Source organism: Pongo pygmaeus, chromosome 9 (assembly GCF_028885625.2).
Source record: "Pongo pygmaeus isolate AG05252 chromosome 9, NHGRI_mPonPyg2-v2.0_pri, whole genome shotgun sequence".
Lineage (NCBI taxonomy): Eukaryota > Metazoa > Chordata > Mammalia > Primates > Hominidae > Pongo > Pongo pygmaeus.
Window position 1 is genome coordinate 58,635,248 of NC_072382.2, and position 21,221 is coordinate 58,656,468.

General features: G+C 47.7%; 1 protein-coding gene across 7 annotated transcripts in view; it reads left to right on the forward strand.

Annotated features, from left to right (window-relative positions):
- Positions 1-21,221, forward strand: part of ABCC8 (ATP binding cassette subfamily C member 8) — an 83,984-nt gene that overhangs the window by 7,545 nt on the left and 55,218 nt on the right. For 4 of the 7 annotated variants that reach the window (XM_054438742.2, XM_063671112.1, XM_063671113.1 and 1 more), the window contains exons 4-8: positions 5,665-5,831; positions 7,447-7,689; positions 8,598-8,786; positions 15,967-16,131; positions 20,692-20,847. In XM_054438742.2, coding sequence (XP_054294717.1) covers positions 5,665-5,831; positions 7,447-7,689; positions 8,598-8,786; positions 15,967-16,131; positions 20,692-20,847 — 920 coding nt within the window. The remainder of the gene's footprint in view (positions 1-5,664; positions 5,832-7,446; positions 7,690-8,597; positions 8,787-15,966; positions 16,132-20,691; positions 20,848-21,221) is intronic. The other 3 variants (XM_054438741.2, XM_054438743.2, XM_054438745.2) reach the window with 2 other exon arrangements.

Here is a 21,221-nt window from a genome sequence, read left to right on the forward strand (position 1 = left end):
TCAGGAGTTTGAGGCCAGCCTGGCCAACGTGGAGAAACCCCCACCTCTACTAAAAATACAAAAATTAACTGGGCGTGGTGGCACGCACTGGTGGTCCCAGGTACTCAGGAGGCTGAGGCAGGCGATTCGCTTGAACCCAGGAGGCAGAGATTGTAGTGAGCTGAGATCGTGCCACTGCAGTCCAGCCTGGGTGACAGAGCAAGACTCCATCTAGAAGGAAGGAAGGGAGGGAGGAGAAAGCTTGAGCCTGGATGAGGTCACCTGGGGAGAGAAGAGAAAGGCTCTGGGACCAGAGCTTGAGGTTTGCTAACATTTAGAGAGACTTGGGAAGGAGTGCCCACTTAGAGCTTCTGAAATGTTAAATACTGCAGGACTGGGGTCCCAGGCAGAAACAACAGGATGATGGTTGGTGTTTACTGAGCATATGCCATGGGGCAGGCTCCATGCCATGTTCCTTACATTCATTGTCTCACAGGCTAATTCCCCCAGCCTCCTTATTGGTATTGTTAATATCCCCATTTTCCAGTGTGGACCCTGAAACTGAGAGGTTAAAAATATTAACGGTAAATACTCACTTTGTACTTACTGTATGCCAGACTCCATCCTACCTATGTGATATATATTAACTCATTTAATCCTTGCAACAACTCTATGAGGTAGGTACCATTATTATTTTCCCTTTACATATCAGAAAACTGAGGCTCAGAGGTCAAATAACTGGCACTAGTCTAGCTCACCAAGGGGCACAGCCGGGAGTCTAGCATCCGTGCTATCTCCTAATCATTTCTGCGACTGCGTGTCTAAGGGCCCTCAGACTTCGTCCTTGGGGCAAAGGTATCAATCCGCAGTTCTGCCTCGGTGTTGGGGTTCAGCCTATGTGTCTAAGGCTGGGGCTGTACATCTGGCAGTTAAACTGTGTTCACACTATGTCATTAAGTCAGACTGATTTTTAGGTATCACAGCATCGAATTGACATTTGGAGTCTGGCACACTCTGTGCTAAGCCAGTGACATCGTGGTGTTGTCAGGGAGTACAGGGTGTTTCTTGCACTAATCACAGGTCTGCCTTTCTGTAGAAGGTGGGATCTGAGCTCCATTAGGATTATCCAGGTGATCCCCCTACCCCTAGCCCAGGGGTCCCCACGTGAGTATGAATGGGAGCTGGGGGAAGCAGGTTGAGAGGGGAGATGTTAAATACAGGCTTCAGAGATCCACCTTGCTTCCATTTCTGAAGCAGCTCCTTGTCTGTAGAGAACCCTTCATTAACCACCAGGGCCTGGCTGACCAGTGTCCTCTGGAAACACCCTGTCTGGACATCTGAGGAGTTCATTTTCTCATTCTCCAGCAAACACATAGTGTTCTTTCTTGAAAGCACAAGTTATCACCCATGGATGGATTTGTCCTTTTCTAACTAACAAAGACTAACTCCCTCCATTCCCCTTGTTGGAGTTATCTCCCCTTGAAAGGAGGCTCCACAGAGCCAGAAATTGTAGAACAGGGGAAAGTGGAGGGAACGCGCCTGTGAGCTTCAGGGACACAGGGCAATGGGTATTGGGAGAATGGCCGGCCCTCCGGGGAGGCTGATGTCTGGCCTGGGGATGGAGTCCCACAGAAAGGAGACCTATGATGCAGCTTAGATTGTCCCATGAAGGAACCATGATCCTGGAACCCAGATGAGGCCAAGGAAATGTTCTCTGAAAAAGTCATATTTGAGCTGAGAACTGAAGGAACTAACTGGGAGAAGGGAGCAAAGAGTGCTTCAGGCAGAGGGAACAGCATGTGCAAAGGCCCCAAGGCAGAAGGAACAAAACACATTAGAAAATTCAGAAGAAGAAGAAGAGTGGCGTGGCTGCAAAGTGGAGGGGAGCTGGACTTTGGGTTTTGTTTGCTTGTGCCCAGGCTGGAGTGCAGTGGCACCACCTTGGGTCACTACAACTTCCGCCTCCTGGGTTCAAGCAGATTCTCGTGCCTCAGCCTGCTGAGTAGCTGGGAATACAGGCGTGTACCACCACACTCGGATAATTTTTTGTATTTTTAGAAGAGTTGGGATTTCACCCTGTTGACCAGGCTGGTCTTGAACTCCTGGCCTTAAGTGATCAAGTCTCAACTTCCCAAAGTGTTGAGATTACAACCGTAAGCCACCGCATGCAGCTGGAAGGTCATATCACAGATGTTGGCCTTCATCCCAACAGCAGTGGGAAGTTGTGTGTGTGTGTGTGTGTGTGTGTGTGTTTGTGTGTGTGTCGTTTAACATGTTTAACATAAAATTTATCATCTTAACCGTTTTTAAGTATAGTGTTCTGTGGCATTAAGTATATTCACAGCCGGGCATGGTGGCTCATGCCTGAAATCCCAGCACCTTGGGAGGCCAAGGCAGTTGAATTGCTTGAGCTCAGAAGTTCGAGACCAGCCTGGCCAACATGGCAAAACCCCGTCTCTACAAAAAACATAAAAATTAGCTGGGCGTGCTAATGTACACCTGTAGTCCCAGCTACTTGGGAGGCTGAGGTGGGAGGATCATCAAAGGCTGAGGAGAGAGGATCAGTTGAGCCTGGGAAGTGGAGGCTACAGTGAGCCAAGATTGTGCCACTGCACTCCAGCCTGGACAACAGAGTGAGACCCTGTCTCAAAAAAAGAAAAAAAAGTATATTCACAGTGCTGTGTATCCATCACCACTATCCATCTCCAGAACTTTTTCATCTTCTCAAGTTGAAACTCTGTACTCATTAAATGATAACTCCCCATTTCTCCCTCCTTACAGTCCCTGGCAACCACCATTCTACCTTCTGTCTATGAATCTGAGCACTCTAGGTACCTCATCTAAGCAGCATCATACACTATTTGTCTTTTTTTTTTTTTTTTTTTTTTTTTGAGATGTAGTCTCACTCTGTTGCACAGGTTGGAGTGCAGTGGCGCGATCTCGGCTCACTGCAACCTCTGCTTCTCTGGTTCAAGCGATTCTCCTGCCTCAGCCTCCTGAGTAGCTGGGACTATAGGTGCCTGCCACCATGCCTGGCTAATTTTTGTATTTTTAGTAGAGACGGGGTTTCACCATATTGGCTAGGCTGGTCTCAAACTCCTGATCTTGTGATCCGCCCACCTCGGCCTCCCAAAGTGCTCGGATTACAGGCGAGAGCCACCATGCCCGGCCTATTTGTCTTTTTATGACTTGCTTATTTCACTGAGCATAGTGTCCTCAAGGTTCATCCATGATGTAGTGTGTATTGAAATTTCCTTCCTTTTTAAGGCTAATATTCCACCGTATGGATATGCCACATTTTGTTTATCTCTTCGTCTGTCAGTGGGTTGCTTCTGCCTCTTGACTCTTGTAAATAGCACTGCTATGAACATGGGTGCATTGAGGGGTTTTCAACATAATCATAATAATTGCTTTATGGAGACCAGCTTGGAGGAGAACAAGATGGGGAGGAAGTGCAGAAACCAATGAGAAAGCTCTCAGGGTATAGCGGGAATACAGAGGACACATGATGATGCCTGGACTTAGGTGGTACCACAGGGATGGAGAGAAGTAGATAGATTCAAGCTATTTAGGAGGTGAAATAGACAGCATTTGTTAATGGGAGAGGTGTGGAGCGAGGGAGAAGAATGGAGGGAGAAGGAGGAGTAATAGGAGCTCACCAGCAGCCCCCATGTTATGCCTCTTTCCTTCCTTTTCCCTCTTCTCTCATCAGGCATTCAGCTTTTGCTGAGTACTTCTGTGTCTGACAATAGGCTGAGCACTCAGCACTGCAGGACAGGACTATGCAAAAAACCTCTGGGCCTAGTCCTGGGTCCACTGCTAATTCCTTGTGTGACCTTGCACAAGACATCTAAGCTCTCTGAGCCTCCGATTCCCCACCTGGGCAGGAAGAGTAAGTCCCTGCCTAAGTTGTAGGGTTGTAATGAAGAGCAAATCAGACCATATCTGTTAAGTGTTAGGGACAAGACAAGCATGAGGCATATTTTCAAGTCTCGGCTCCTGTAGGCAGCTCTCACTAAGGGCTAAAGGGCTTCTGATGCCTGGGATAGAATCTGTCCGGCAGAGTGGAGTGGAGGCAGGGGGACAGCCTTCAGCTGTGGAATTCCTCCAGACCTAGAGACCAGCCTGAGCTGGGGGACATTATTCCAGTCCTGAGGCGTGAGACCAGAAGGCAGATGCTTCTGCCCTCCATCCTAATGTCCTCGTGCAGGGACCCAAGGTGGATGGCATTGATCCCCCTGGGTGAGCTCAGCCCTGGGTGCATGGTGGGGCCCAACATCTCAACCTGTTTCCTAACCCTGAGCCAGGCAGGGCAGATCCCAGATTTGTCCCCAAGAGATGCTCTGGCATCCATGCCCAGGCGCACATAGGGATAGAGGGCAGGGTGAAAGTCTCTCTCCCTCCCTCGGGTCCTCTGGAGAGGGGCTCTGTGGCATGAGGCTGACCTTATCCGCATCTGGTCTAGGAAGGAGGAGGGAAGGAGCTGCCAGTGCTAAAATCTCCCCCACCCTCAAAGGGGGACTTCACAGGTTATTGCTGGTTTTGGTTGTTGGAAGCTGACAGTGATTTATTGGCAGATTGAAGTGGGTGTGTGTGTGAGAATTTAGGATAGAATCTACTGATAGCTTCTGAGGTTTACCTTCCCCAGGTCTTAAATCTGGAGATAACAAAAATATAACAGCTAATGTCCAAAGAGCACCCGCTGTGTGCGAGGCTCACTGCACTAAATGCTTTCCATACGTTTCTCACAAGAACCTTCTAGGTAGCACTATTATGATTCCCACTTAATGGATGAGGAAACTAAGCTCTAGAGGGCTAAGTGACTAATCCAAGGTCACACAGCTATTATGTCACAGGCTCTGAGCCCAGGTGTATCTGGCTGCGGAGCCACCACAACTAACCCCTGTATAACGCTGCCTCACGGAACTGTGGCTGGCTCTTTCTGTATGCCCCATGCCCCTGCTCCATCATCGTGCTGTGGTGGGCTCTGAACTGTGAGGACAGGGACCCAGGCTTTCACCCTCTCTCTGTCCCTAGCTGCCAGTGCACTTGGGCAAGGTCACATCCTATTTCTGGGCCTCAGTTTCCTCATCTGTAAAATGAAAGGCTGGATTGATTGACCTTTAAGATTTCCCTCACTTGGAAATTCCACAAGGAAGTCATTATAGCATGGAGCTTGCATGCATGGGCTCCAGCGTCAGGCCAGCCCAGCTCTGCCAGTTAATGGGTGTGTGGCCTTGGCTCTGTTACCTAACCTTTCTGAGCCTCATTTCCTTTGTCTGAGAAATTGGGGGTGACGGCAGTGTACTTTCTTTGAAAAGTTATGGTGAGGAATAGATGAGATCATGTGTTTAAAGTGCTTACTTGGCACAGTGCCTGTAACTTAGTTAAATTCAATAAATAAATTTCCTGTTCTTCCCATGATCATTTATTTTTAAGGGACATTTGTCTGACCAGTTTGATTTATGAGATTATTGGTGTTTTTCATGAATGTTAAGACGTATGTGCGTCATCTTAGAGTCACGCACTCTGATATATTCACACGTGCAAATCCCCTTACTCAGAAATGTACACACCCAGGCACGCTTATTCTGTCTCCTTCTCTGCCACATACTTGCACACATTATGTGAGTGTACACACATGATGCACACACATCTCTGTGATCTTCCATCTCTCCTCGGCAGCCCTGCTGGTGTATTGGACCCTGGCCTTCATCACCAAGACCATCAAGTTTGTCAAGTTCTTGGACCACGCCATCGGCTTCTCGCAGCTACGCTTCTGCCTCACAGGGCTGCTGGTGATCCTTTATGGGATGCTGCTCCTCGTGGAGGTCAATGTCATCAGGGTGAGGGTAAGCAGGCCACCTGGGCCAGGGTGGGGTGGGGAGCAGAGGCTCTGGCCTCTGTCCTGCCCCAGGTTCAGGCCCCCACCCTGCTTCTCAGCCAAACTGAGAAGGGATCAGCTTGTTTTACCTGCCGCCGTAAAGGGGAGTGGGGCCGTGGGGGAAGTTTCAGGATAGACACTGCATCTGGCCCACATGCACTCTACCCCAGGCTCCCAGAGGGAGAGGGGAGTGACGGGTGTGTTCGCTGAGGTTGGCGGATGACTTTCCATAGAAAGGGAAGATAAGCCTCAGGCACTGGCCTCTCCTACTTTCTTTCTTCGGGGGTGGGGGACTTTGCTTTAATGTATTCATATCGTCACACACGTAAATGAATGAATAAGTGTTTTGTTTTCCTTTCTGTTTTCTCCTGCCTCCCTCTCTCTTCCTCACCTCAGACTCCAACCTTCCCCTTCCCCTGCCCCTACCTCCCCAGGCACCCCAGACTAATGAACTCGTTTGTCTTTCCCATGCTTTGTTTTTATTAGTATAATACCATATGCATCTATCTAAATAAATACCTATTCAGGTTTTTTCCTCTCAGCACAAGTGAATATGTAGGTTTCCCCCTAGGTATTTATCTTGTAAGAATGGGATCATATTATGCACTGTTTTCTGCATTGTGCTTTTCTCACCCAACAAATGTCTCTTGGGACTCCCTCCAAGCCATCCGATATGGCTAATTCCATTTTCTTAATGGCTGCATAATATTCCATCGTATGGATGAGCCATAATGTATTCAGCTATTTCTCTATGGATGGGCATTTACTTTGTTGCCAAGTTCTTGCCTTCATGAATAATGGTGTGTTGAGCACACTTATATATTTATGTATTGCTGCTTTTATTTCTATGGGAGAGAGTCCAAGGAATGGCGTTGCTGGGTCAAAGGGTCTGTGTATTTTAAATTTTGTTCAATGTTACATATTGCCTTCCAGAAAGACTGTAATCTGGCAGCAATGAGTGAGAAAACCCTTTCCCTGCCTTCCAACCAGCAGTGAGGGCTACAGCCCTTTCAAACTTGGACTGCCTGCATTTCTCTGACTCTTCTGCTTTTAGTTGGTGATCTGCAGGGCACAAAGCTCCTTATGTGTCCCCCGCCTCCAGTGACCCTCACAGGAACCCTGTGATGCAAGCACCATCCCCTTTATAGACGAGGAAACATTTTAGATGAGGCTTGTCCAAAAACACCTTGCTAGTAAGTGGAGGAGGCAGGATTCAAAACCAGATCTGCATGACTTGGAGTTCTGTGAACTGTATATGAAACATGGTGGCATCCTTAGATCTGTGGAGAAGATAGTATATGAGAGATTCCTGCTCCTCCCCAACCCAACCTAAACCCAACCCAGCCTAGCCATGGGGGGTTCAAAGTCGACCTCAATGAGCAGTTACAAAGTCAGGATGCCCTGACATTGGTGGCCAAGAAGTGTTGGGGAATCCTTTTCCTGGTAATAATTACAGGTGAAAGATGGCCCCACATGTTAGAGATCAAGTGTGGAATATCACAACCCCAGATCCTTGCTGGGGCAAGGTAGGGAGTGGTGAGAAGTTGGACTTACCCATCCCCCGTGGCCCATGTACCCCACAGAGATACATCTTCTTCAAGACACCGAGGGAGGTGAAGCCGCCCGAGGACCTGCAAGACCTGGGGGTGCGCTTCCTGCAGCCCTTCGTGAATCTGCTGTCCAAAGGCACCTACTGGTGGATGAACGCCTTCATCAAGACTGCCCACAAGAAGCCCATCGACTTGCGAGCCATCGGGAAGCTGCCCATTGCCATGAGGGCCCTCACCAACTACCAACGGCTCTGCGAGGCCTTTGACGCCCAGGTGGTCAGTGGGGGCACAGCCACACCATCTATTCCCTGCCTTCTGGTTTAGGGTCACAGAGAGGGACCTCAAAGGGCATTAGGTCAAAATCCTGGTGGGACAAGAGGGGAAACTGAGGCTGGCGAGGGGAAGAAGCTTGCCTTAAGTCACACAGTGAACCAGGGACAGGTGCAGGGCTGAGGATTCATAGGACAGGCACAGTTGGAATGACCCTTACTGTTTAGGTCATCTAGTCCAACGTCCTTATCCAGATGAGGAAACTGAGGCTCTGAGAAGGGAAGAGACCCCACTGGACTCTCACATCCCTGTGCTCTTTCCTCTGGAGCTTACTGACTATAAAGGTTGGAGTGTTCACTTGATTTGGAGAGCAGGGATGTTAGTGGCCTGATCCTTATGGTAACTCTATGAGTTGAGCCGGGCAGGAATCTCGCCATACCACTGAGGAGCAAATTGAGGCCCTGAGAAAGGCTGTGACCTGCCCAGAGCTGGCCACAGCTGGCAGGCAACAGAGCCAGTCTCCTGACTCCCAGTCCAGTGCTCCTTCACTGCCTCTGCCCTCGCACCAGGGCAGTTGCTGAGGCAGGTACAGTGGCAGGTGGTAATGAGTGAGTGTGGCACATGGCCACTTCCTCATTCCAATGCTGTGCTCATCACATAGTCTCTGACCAGCTGTGTGACCTTGAGCAATCATCTGGCCTCAGTTTCCCCATCTAGACCATGTTGGCGTTGATAGGGCCCTCCCAATTGAGCACTTGGTGATTCCATGATGTCTTCCTGGAGTTCACCTATTTGCAGAGGATGTGACCACTGGGTTTCCCCAGACAACAGGAGCTAGGGGCTTCCTGGGAGGCTAGGCCCAGCCGTGAACGAGCCCTCAGCCACTCTGACCTGGCCATGGTCTCTCTGGGCAGCGGAAGGATGTTCAGGGCACTCAAGGTGCCCGGGCCATCTGGCAGGCACTCAGCCATGCCTTCGGGAGGCGCCTGGTCCTCAGCAGCACTTTCCGCATCTTGGCCGATCTGCTAGGCTTCGCTGGGCCACTGTGCATCTTCGGGATTGTGGACCACCTTGGGAAGGAGAACGACGTCTTCCAGCCCAAGGTAGGCAGCCCCAGGGGTAGGGTAAGGCACCCTCTAGATGGTTTTCAGTTGTTTCTGAGAGTGCAACAGGCCAATGTGTGTGAGCCATGGCCACACTGGAGTGGCTCCTCACACATGCGCAAAGCCCATAGCAGTATCCCCACCACAGAATACTCCGCATCTGGTCAACAGAAATGCCAGGGGGCGAGCCTATGCCCCAAGGGTGTCCTACTCTCCTCTCACCATCACTACCATAATACCTCTCCCGGTAGTTAGGTCAGTCCGAAAACTGCAGGGGGTGCTTTTGTTTGTCCAGTGTCTAGAGCTTCTGTGACTTGGATTTGTTTGCTTTCAGTTCATGTCATCTTAGTAAACTCTTTAAAAGTTTTCAAGATATGTCTTCTTCAGTCCTGTAAATGCTGGCACTTGAGCTTTCTGCAGGGGCATCTTGGGAGCTGCTGTCAGAGGAGAGAGAAGTGGGAAACCCTCATGAGTGGAGCTTTGTCTCTCCCCACTCCAAATTTCATTCAAAGCTGCCCGTAGTTTTATTAATATGTTGGACTTTTTCCATTAAAATTTCTTTTATAAGAAAAGTTTCCATGGCTTAAAAAACACTGGAAACTTATTAGACTAGATTATATCCAATGGCCTTTGCAGTTGTAATGATTCTACAAACTGAAATTTGCTGGAGCTAGAAAACCTTTCCCCAGGGTTATTTTCCCTGCGTGGGGCCGTAGCATCCACTTCGGGGGCTGGGCAGACTGTGCTCTGTTGTCTGTTTCCTTGCATCCATTTAGGTTTAAATGGCCACAAAATGAAAACCTCTTCACCCCTAATAAGTTTCAGAGTTTTAGTTTCCAAGTGAGGATGTCATTATAACATTTTAACCACAGACAGTCTGAAAATAATGCAGAGAATGGGGAATTAGGGTTTTTAATAATTTATGACACCCTTTGAGTAACATTTGTTCATCTCATGAGCTCCAAAATCGCAGCTAGCAGTTAATCCTCAGGAGGTTTATGTTCATTTTTCTGGAGATATAATTAATCAGCTGAACAGTTTTGGCCACAGATATGAGATACGTCAAGTCTGATTTATGCAGCAAAATTTTATTGAACACTGCTGTGTGCCAGGCCTGGGTTGGGCTGTGGGAATATGAAAGCAATAGTTACGACGAGGATGATTAACAATTTTAACAGCCACTTATTGACCACATAATACCTACCTGGCTGTGTGCATGAGTTATCCATGTGTTATTTAATCCCTAAAACTATCCTTTGATGTGAATATATTTTGCAACATCTTTACTGTGATATACCTCAAATACTGTACAGTTTATGAGATGATAGGTATTCTTATCCCCATTTTACAGATGAGAAAGTTGAGGCTCAGAAAGTTCAAGTAATTTTCCCCAGGGTCTCTCAGCTAGTTAGTAACAGAGGCAGAATTTGAATACAAGACTCTCACTCCGCAGTCTGGGCGTTTACAACCAGGAAGCTAAATTGACTATTATTATCAAGCCATCACCTCTGGCTCCAAGGATTATGAAATCCAATGGTGAGGAGAGAAATCAAAATAAAATACTTTTATGCTATGTGTTACATATGACTCTTAGGAGGTATATTCAGGAAATTGTAGGAAAAGATAGTGATTAACTTAGCCAGTGGTCATGAACAGCTTCATAGAGGAAGGGATGTTTGAAAGGGGTCTTGACGGATGAGTAGGAATTTGCCAGGCTGCCATGGGAAGATTTCTTGCTCAACCAAGAATTCAAGGACCACTTTTGCTTATTTAAATTTTGATGGCTTTTGAAGCCATATCTGGCTTTTTGAGCCCCTCTACTTTACCTGGCCCATAAAAGAGAGGGGAAGCGGCTGCTTCTCTTGTCTACAGGAGTGTCACCTTCAGCTCTAGCCTGACCATAGGCTACCCCAGAATACCCCCCATTGGCGATCCTGAAGCAGCATGGAGCCAGTTAATATTAGGGGGAAGTGACACAGGCCAGAGCCTTTATCAGAGTGTCCACACCACTCTCTTCTTCCTGTGTTTCCCAAAACCCTTGTGGGATTCTGCTAAGGAGAGAGCTCTGAGGCAGGACGTGCCAAAGAGATGGCGAGAGCACTTAGAATTTTAGTTCATCTGAACGTTATCATTGCCATTTCTTTCTCTTTGTTTATACACAAACCCTGGGGTTTATTACCATCTCATTGGAATGCTCTTGTCCCAGTTACTTAGCACACAAATCCCTGAGACAGATGGCCCTGCCTCAGTGGCAGTGGGCCTTATCAGATTTAATATTTGTTCCCTGCGGCCCAAACACAATCAGAAAATTTCCGACACAGAAACAAGAGTTGAAAGTAAATATAGTCTCCAGTGTCCGCAACAAAGAACTCTCCATCATGTGGTTGCCTGGGATGTGGCTTAATTCTCATGTGGACTTCTGAACTCAGAAAATGGGGGAAAGGGATCATTTACTGAGATCATTTGGTTCCTCTCCCAGCCCCCAAGCCATTCTAATCCAGAGAGAACCGAGTGCTATTCTGGTCTTTATGAATGGCAAAGAAGGAAGCTCCCTAGCTACATGTTGCAGTGTTTCACAGTCTGGGAGAGGAAGCCCTTTTTTCTGCCCAGCCTAAATCCATCCTGCAGCAGTTGGCACAGCGAGGCACCTATGGTTTATTCATCATCACTCTTCCTTCCTAAGATACTCAGAGTTGGCAAGAAACATATCATCCTTGGTATCCGCAAGGATGAACATTTCTGATGTCCTCTTTAGTTACTGAAAGTGTCTGTGACTTGCCAGATCTTTGATACTCCTGTCACCCCGCTGCCACTCCCCAGGGAAAGCTGGGACCCAGGTTGGGCTCTGCCTATGATCTATAGCTCTTTCCAGCCTCCTCTCCAGCCCAACCCCTACTCCCAATCTGTCACCTGCCATGGATGCCACTGATCTGGCTGAAGGACAAGAGAATTGGATTCATAATGAGCTGCTGGTGTCTGAAACCTGCCAGCTCTGCCCTGGGCTATCAGTTGAGCCAAAGGAAGAAGGAACAGTCTGGGTTTGATCGAAGGGCTAAAGCTTCAAACAGCCTCTAAGTCTCAGTAGGAAAATGTGTAGGTTTGGGAGGGCATATGTGTTTCTGAATGAGTTCCCCTAAGAACTGCTTATGGTTCTATATGTGTGTTCTGTTTGTCCCTATGTCTTTTGATGTGTCTTTTTCTGCGTGTGTGTGTGCATGTGTGTGTGTCTATGCCCCCTTTTTGATGGCCATATTTGTGGCTATCATTATGAGTGACTTAATGAGTGTATATGCCTGGGTGTTTCTGTGACTTTGTGGTTTTGGTGCATGGGCTGGCCTCTTCATAACCATGTCCATGCAGCTGGTCTGGCCTGGAGTACCTGCCTTCAATTCACTAGCTCCTTCTTGGCCATCAAGATTCTGCTCAAATGTCACCTGCTCCAGGGAGCCTTCACCTGGTTGAGTTAGATGCCCCTTATCTGTGCTCACATAACATCCTATCAAAGCGCCCTGTTTCTTTCCCTGACTTGATCCTTTGTCCTCTATTGCCTGACCTCTGTGTGCCCAGCACTCAGCCCCTGCCTGACACCCAGGAGATGCAGGGGAATTGGTTCTGCAAAGAAGGAATAATGCAGCAATTACTATATATTGAGTGCTTACACTTACTTTTCATAACATTGACTTCTCATAACAACTCTCTGAAGTCCCTTCATAGCCTCATCTTACAGATGAGGAAACTGAAGCTAAGAGGTTGAGGAACTTACCTAAGGACACAGTGGCTAATATATGATGAATCAGGACCTCTAAGTCCAGGCTCTTAACCACCATGTCAACAGTCTTGGATGAATGGGTAGGTGTGTTGGTCTCTGGGTGGCCAAAGATAGTTTTATTCTTTACCCAGGGCCTCCCGGGGCTGGGACCTATGGACAACTCACATTTTGGCACCTGCCAAAATAGGAAGCAAGAGCCCAAGTGATCCCCTCTCCTTTAAGCACCAGAGAACATGTGAAGGGGACCTTTCCAGTCACACCTCTGGCCTGGCAGAGACAATGGGGCTCCAAACTGTAGAGTCGGGAGTGCTGGGTTCTAGTCCTACCTCTGCAGCTAACTCTTTATCTTCCTCAGCAGTCACATTCTGCAAGCCTCAACTGCAAAATGTGTAATAACTTCTGTAGAAAGTACATGGGGGCATGAAGATCATTGGCTTGATTACTTTTAAAAAATGGGTATTGAGCACTACTGGGGAAATCCCTGGAAACAAACACAATTCTTCCCTGAGAGCTTGTGAAAATGCAAGACTAGGGCCTATGATTTTCCAAAGCATTTTCTTCCACCGTCAGGTTGTAGGTCCTTGGTCTTTTCTCTCTTGCCATGGTACCTGCAGGATGCTGGCCAGTGCTATCATATCCACTCCCCGTTTCCTAGGACCCTCTTCTTGGTAGAATCCACCAGGGCTTGCCTTCCTTGGGCAGCACGGCAGGCCTCTTGGCTAGTCTAGTACCCACTTCTTTTTTTTTTTTTTTTTTTTTTTTTGGATGGGTCTCACTCTGTCTCCCAGGTTGGAGTGCATTGGCGCAATCTTAGCTCACTGCAACCTCTGCCTCCTGGGTTCAAGCAATTCTCCTGGCCCAGCCTCCCAAGTAGCTGGGATTACAGGCATGCATCACCATGCCCGGCTATTTTTTTGTATTTTTAGTAGAAACAGGGTTTCAGCATGTTGGCCACGCTGGTCTCAAACTCCTGACCTCAGGTGATCTGCCTACTTCAGCCTCCCAAAGTGCTGGAATTACAGGCATGACCCACCACGCCTAGCCAGGTACCCACTTCTTAACTGAAACTTAGCTATTCCAAGTTCCATCCCTTTTAAACCAACTCTTTGAAGAGAGATCTAATAATGACCCAATGACTTATAGCTGCAGTGAGATTTTTATTTTAACAGGTCACAAAATTCTCAATCCACAAAAGTAGATTTCTGACCCTAGGGTATGTTTGTTGTGGGGGAGAGAGGAAGTAAAAGTTTTGCCTTTAGAGCTGCAAAACCAGAATTTGTTATTTTGTTAAAAATGCACAAATACTGACGAGTATATTTAAGTAACACCCATAGTCTAATGAACAAACATGATCAGTTGGCTTTTGCAGCCCTCATTCTCCAGCCTGTGTGTTTTCTGCTCATTGTAACACAGCGTGTGTGTGGCAGTCCATGTTTCTCCAGAGCTTTCATGAGAATCAGTGGTCTTGGATGCATAGTGTTCCCATGTGTACCTTAATTAGCTAACCATTCCCTGTGGTTGGACATTTATATGGGTTTTTGCATTCTCCTCCTGCTCTGGCCCCAAAATAAATGTCTGTGTTCATACAGCCATTACCTTATGTGAAATTATTTTCTTTGGGATAAATTCTTGTGATGTGTTGTTGCTTTAAAATAGTGGACTCCAGTCTCCAGAGCTGCCTCTCTGCAGAGGACAGTGAGACAGAAGAATCCCAGGGCATGTTAAACAGGACCCGGTCTTCCTAAACCCACATGCCTATATTTCTGACCCAGTACCAGCCAGGGGGGCATGTTTCCATCCCCCACAAGTCACAAGCCTGTAACTGACACTAGGACGCTTAAGGTCAAAGGCCTGGACGAGGCCTAGACAGTGGGTCTGGGGTAGTGTTTTTGACATCACTCAGGTTCATGTTCACATGTTGTCCCCTTACCAGCATGTGACCTTGGGCCAGCCACTAACCCTACTGAAACTCCTTTTTTCATGTATGAAATGGGGCTAATAATGGTACCCTCCTCATTAGGGTATTGTGAGGATAGAGTTTTGTACCTGATAAATATTGTCTCCTGCCCCTTCCTCCCCTGGAAGTTCAGATCTCTCCCTGCAGCCTAATTTTAAGGCCCATTTTTCTGCTTCCAGCCCACCCCTGCCATTCTACCTTCAACCTCCTCCCTCTGCCTTTCCCTCTGGTACACTGGCAAGTGGGACAGAGAGCCTCGGTAGGGCCTTCCTCTTAGAGTCTTGCATGCATCCCTCAGTGGTCTCCCTGTGGCTGCTTCCTGCTGCCCCCAACAGATACAGACCCGTGTCGCACAGAGCATGGGAGAGACAGTGGTGAGCAGGACCAGACAGCTCCAGGGAGCAGTGAGGGCTGGCTTAGAGAACCTCTGTTAAACTGAGAGGCCACCCTCAGGAAGCTCCGATCCAAGATCCAGGAATCCCTGACTCTAGGGAAAGGCCTTCAATGAGAGCCTGGGCCCTCTCTGCCTGATTCTGATTGTGGATGTGCCCTCAAACTCCTTCTCATCACTTTGTTCCATCCCTCTTTACCCTGCAGCAGCTCCCACACCCTGCCAAACAGGATGCACAGTCCAGGGCAGTGTCTGAGAAAGAGCAGAGATCTGTCTTCATGGAAATATTGATGTGGCTCTGCTGGGGAGCAATGGATTTATCAAGATCAAAGTTTTCCTGGGAGTTATTGATGCTTAATTTGGAAATAGACACACTGTTGTTCCCTGGTATCTTTAGCAACAAAGTTGAAATGTTTGTTTTTCTTCACTGGTTGCCATCTGAGATCTTGCTGGAAGTACACAAGAGAACCTTAAATTTAACAGGAGGCCCTGGGAGCCCATGAGGCTGGCGGGCTTGGGTCTGAAATCTTTTCAGTCTCTTGTAAGTGATGAGCTCTCATTCTCTCCCGAGAGCTCTACGGTGCCATGTTTTCCACTGGCCTTTTCTGCTCAGTAATTGCTACATTACAGGCTGTTGGTGAGTTTGGAACAAGGGAGCTGCTGATTGCATTTCTGTAGCAGAGAACATGCACCGTGAGACTCGTTGTACCAGTTCAGGTTTTAGCAGCTCTATTTATTCTTGCCCCATTCAGAATGCTCTCCCCTGGGTCTGTGGCCACAATGCTAAGGGTCATATTTATTGGCCTGCGGTTGTAATTGGGCCCCATTCTGTTCCCCCAAGTGGAAAGATGAACAGGGTGTAAGCAACCTTCCCTGTAGTTAGAAGAATGTTTAGTTGGATTTATCAGTCTGATTTTTCACTCATAAACAGTTGCACAAGCCTTTGCAAGCCCGGAGGGTCTTGTAATAATCATGGCCGTGGTCCATTATGGCACAGTGATGTGTTCTATGGTGGTCATTTTGCTGGCAATGACAGTCACCTTGGAACTTCTCTTTCCAACAGACACAATTTCTCGGGGTTTACTTTGTCTCATCCCAAGAGTTCCTTGCCAATGCCTACGTCTTAGCCGTGCTTCTGTTCCTTGCCCTCCTACTGCAAAGGACATTTCTGCAAGCATCCTACTATGTGGCCATTGAAACTGGAATTAACTTGAGAGGAGCAATACAGGTACTTGGATGATTATTTTTTCACTTCTCCACAAGAACCATTATTAGGAATAATGTCCACGAGTGTTATTCATCCTCATGGACACTCAAGAATAATTCTGCTGTAAATTTATTTTTTGTTGCCCATTAACGATGTTTTAAAACAGTAACCATTGACAAGGCAGTGTGGGATAGTGGAAAATATCTTGGGCTGAACTTGGGAGACAGAGTAGCTCTGGCTCTGGTTCTGCCTTGGACTAGGTCTGAAAAGCCAGCTGCTCAGCCCTTGGCTTGAAAGTGGTAGACATCACTAATTGATCACAGCACTCTTTCTGACCAAGGGTAAATGCAACCTTGGAATCCTCTCTACATGGCTGTTCCAGAGTTCTGCTACCAGACAGTCTTCTTTGGGTGTGAAAAAAAGGAACGTGCTTGACATACAAGGTCTAGATAGCCTCTAAGACAGGGTCCCCTCTAAGATGGGGTATTGGTCCACGGCCTGTTAGAAACTGAGCCACACATCAGGAGGTAAGCAGTGGGAGCAAGCATTACTACCTGAGCTCTGCCTCCTGTCAGATCAGCAGCTACATTAGACTCTCATAGGAGTGCGAACCCTATTGTGAACTGTGCAGGCAAGGGTCTAGGTTGTGTGTTCCTTATGAGAATCTAATGCCTGATGATCTGAAGTGGAACAGTTTCATCCTGAAACCATCCCTCTCCCCCAGGTCCATGGAAAAATTGTCTTCCACGAAACCAGTCGCTGGTGCCAAAAAGGTTGAGGACCACTGCTCTAAGTTCTATTTGAACTCTTAAGTCTTGCTCACTAATGAGGGTGACCTATTTGGTCTGTTGGGTCACTTAAGTCTAGGCTGTTGGTCCTGCCTTCTGTGATTTCCTTCTTAGAGTTTCTTGGAAAGATGATCAAAGCCAGGGAGTATTCAGGGCCCCTTTGAAGAAGGTGATGATGAGAGTTGTCCAAGTCCCAGGGTCTTCACTAGGATTTTGGTTCAGCTATCAGACTAGAGAGACATCCTGTTTGAGAGTAGTTTAAATGGGATAGAAGTTTGTTTATTCTTCAGATACAGTCAGGGCTGACACAGGAGCTACTCAATGATCAGAGACCTGGCTTCTTCTGTCATGTTGCTCTGCCAGCCTTCTTTTGTGACTTTTGTCTCAATAGCCATGGTGGCTATTGAAACTGCCACCATATTTACATTTAAACTAGCCAGAAGAAGGGACAAGAGGAGGGAACGCATTTTCCTCTTAAAATCGTAATACCTAATTTGCACATACCCTCTCACATCTCATTGGTGAGAAATCGGCCAAATGGCCATGTCTAGAGAGTCTAGAAAGAGCTTGGTCTTTATTCTTGACAGCTATATATGCACTACTAGAAATTCTCTGTGCAAAGAGGAGAATGGGCGTTGGGAATAACTAGATGCAGGTATGCCTAGTGATGTCCATGAAGTTGTGGTAAAATCCTGAAGCTGCCTTGTTCTTCGGAAATGTTCCTCAGAATCACTAACATTGGTCTTGTGGGAGCCAGGATAAGAAGCTCTGCAGAAAACGGACCGAGAGAACAAGGATATAGCTTGGGCTGGGGACGATGTCAGAGTCCATACTCTGGCTATCTTGGAATAGTCTGTGTGAACGGTGCCCTCCCAAGTTGTGCAGTGGACAACCTGTGCAGCTATATATGGCAACCCTGCCCATCCCCAGTGGTTTCTCACTGGGAAAGCAGAGTATTTCCTCAGGGATGTCATTATGTGACAATAGTAGAAAGAGCCCAGGAAAATCTAAGACCTTCTAAGACTCATGGGGGCCCAGAGCTGGGAGGAACCAACCTGTTGCTCAGTTCAGAAAACCTCTCTAGAAATCCTAGCCTCTCCTCAGACCCCTCCAGTGACAGGCAGACTTGCACCACCACAAACAACAGCCACTTTTGTGGTTGGACAGTTTCGTAATTAAATATACTTATTGTGTGTATGTCATAAATTACATTTTCCAATTACACCAAAAGAGCCAAAAATGGTTTTTTAATGTGTTAGCATATAATCGTTTTTATCAAATTGTTTGAATCTTTCTTGTTAATAGGAGAGATTCATTACTATGCCACAAAAAGGAAATACTGGCATTAATTATAGAAACAAATTAGGGGGGCAGAGTGCAATGGCTCATGACTGTAATCCCAGCACTTTGGGAGGCCGAGATGGGTGGATCACAAGGTCAGGAGTTTGAGACCAGCCTGACCAACATAGTGAAACCCCATCTCTACTAAAAATATAAAAATTAGCCAGGCATGTTGGCGTGCACCTGTAGTCCCAGCTACTCAGGAGGCTGAGGCAGGAGAATCGCTTGAACCCAGCAGGTGGAGGTTGCAGTGAGCCGGGATCGTGCCACTGTACTCCAGCTTGGGCGACAGAGTGAGACTTCATCTCAAAAAAAAAAAAGTGGCTCATGCCTGTAATCCCAGCACTTTGGGAGGCTGAGGTGGGCAGATCACGAGGTCAGGAGATCGAGACCATCCTGGCTAACATGGTGAAACCCCGTCTCTACTGAAAATACAAAAAAAAATTAGCCGGGCGTGGTGGCGGGTGCCTGTAGTCCCAGCTACTCGGGAGGCTGAGGCAGGAGAATGGCGTGAACCCAGGAGGAGGAGCTTGCAGTGAGCCGAGATGGTGCCACTGCACTCCAGCCTGGGCGACAGAGCAAGACTGTCAAAAAAAAAAAAAAAAAAAGAAAGGAAGGAAGGGGGGAAGGGGAGGGGAGGGGAGGGGAGGGGGAGGGGGAGGGGAGGGGGAGGGGGAGGGGAGGGGAGGGGGAGGGGGAGGGGAGGGGGAGGGGGAGGGGAGGGGGAGGGGGAGGGGAGGGGAGGGGGAGGGGGAGGGGAGGGGAGGGGGAGGGGGAGGGGGAGGGGGAGGGGGGAGGGGAGGGGAGGGGAGGGGAGGGGGAGGGGAGGGGGGGAGGGGAGGGGAGGGGAGGGGGGGAGGGGAGGGGAGGGGAGGGAAGGAAAGGAAGGAAGAAAGATGAGTTAGGGAGAAAAAAACCTTTCTTTCTTTTGGAGATTTCCAGAAAATGTACCCTTACAGATGAGAGCCTGTGTCTTCATGGGTTAGAGAATAACACTTTGTGCATAAAAAGTTATTAAGCACAATTCCTGAATTATACACAATTACTAGCTATCAGTCAGTTGTGCATTTCTGTGTATGCTGGTCTTCACTTAATAAGGCTTTATTTCACAGATCACTTGGTGTCCCTACTTCACTGAAACTAGGTGATTATCTTTTAAAGTCTCATTTCACATAACCTAGGAGGTATATAGATTTGTTTAAAAATTTCATTGCCATTATTTTAAACCTTACCCATGGCATATATAAACTCACAGAAAGACAGAATAGTTTCATTATTTTAAACCTTGCCCATGGTGTACATTAGCTCACAGAAAGACATAGAATAGGTTCCTGCCTTAAGAAAACCTGACCCACAAAAATGCCTGGGTTTACACAAAAGAGGAATTAAGGGCGGGGAGCCCACCTTACAACAGAATGAATAATAGAATTTTATCCAAGAGCAGGCATCCTGAGGATATTTAAGACCCAGATGCATTTTTCCTTGTTCAAGACCACACATCCAAAAATTGCAGTCTTTCTGGGAGTCATGATCACTCTGCACATAAAGCGTTTAGTTTCAGAGCTCAGGGAGGCCGTTACCACGGCTGCTCTCCATCTGCCCTGTGAGGGTCCTTGTGGTGGCTGCACTCTGGGGATGGTGCTGGGGCTGTCTGACTCACGCGGTCGTGTAACACATCAGACCTTCCAAAGTCAAACCCTTGTTTTGTTTCAAGGCTCAATTCTGACAGGACTTGGTCTCAGAGCAGATCCCCTCCCTAGGCTGGAGAAGGCCACTTTAAAACAGATGGCCTGCCCCACTTCATCATTTTTATGGCTCTGATCTGTGTTCTCCACTGGCCTCTGGTATATCAAGAATACAACTGGACATGAAGATCTGCTTTAAAAAATAAAGAACAGACCGGGTGCGGTGGCTCATGCCTGTAATCTCAGCATTTGGGAGGCCGAGGTGGGTGGATCTCCTGAGGTCAGGAGTTTGAGACCAGCCTGGCCAACATGGCAAAACCCCGTCTCTACTAAAAGTATAAAAATTAGCTGGGCATGGTAGGCACGTGCCTATAATTCCAGCTACTCCAGAGGCTGAGGCACGAGAATTGCTTGAACCTGGAAGGTGGAGGCTGCAGTGAGTTGAGATCATGCCATTGCACTCCAGCCTGGGCAGCAGAGCGAGACTCTGTCTCTAAATAAATAAGTAAAAGAATTAAATTAAATAAAAATAAAGAACCAATTAAGTTCTGTCTACAGGAGAAGGCCTTACTTGCTGGAGAAGTAGCTTGCTGTGCTGGAGTAGACTTGTAAGTTGGAATGGTGATACAGTACCACCTTACAGAGCTGCTCTAGGGCACCATGGGGACTGTCTGAGAAGCCCCTGGCACACTGTAACAGGTGGCATCTAGTGTGGTGATGATGATGAGAATGATGTTGAATGTGAAACACTCTGCTCTCATTTCTAGACCAAGATTTACAATAAAATTATGCACCTGTCCACCTCCAACCTGTCCATGGGAGAAATGACTGCTGGGCAGATCTGTAATCTGGTTGCCATCGACACCAATCAGCTCATGTGGTTTTTCTTCTTGTGCCCAAACCTCTGGGCTATGCCAGTACAGGTACTAGATGGGCTGAGGGGAAGGGAGGGGGGCAGCATGACACACAACCAGAATCTGCTGGTCCATGGCCAGTGACTAGGAGCACACTGTCTTCCACTCCATGCTTGCCTGTACCTTTCACACACTTGGCTATACCACAGGCTGTACCTCTGGGTCCCTCCTGTCCCATACTCTGCAGGCACTGACCATCTCTCTTAATGGCCAGAGAAGGCAGTATCATTAAGACTTTAAAAATGGAGCCAACTTTATAAACTATAGAAAAATCAAGCCAGGTGCAGTGGCTCACACCTGTAATCCCAGCACTTTGGGGGGCTGAGACAGGAAGATCACATGAGCACAGGAGTTCAAGACTGGCCTGGGCAACACAGTGAGAC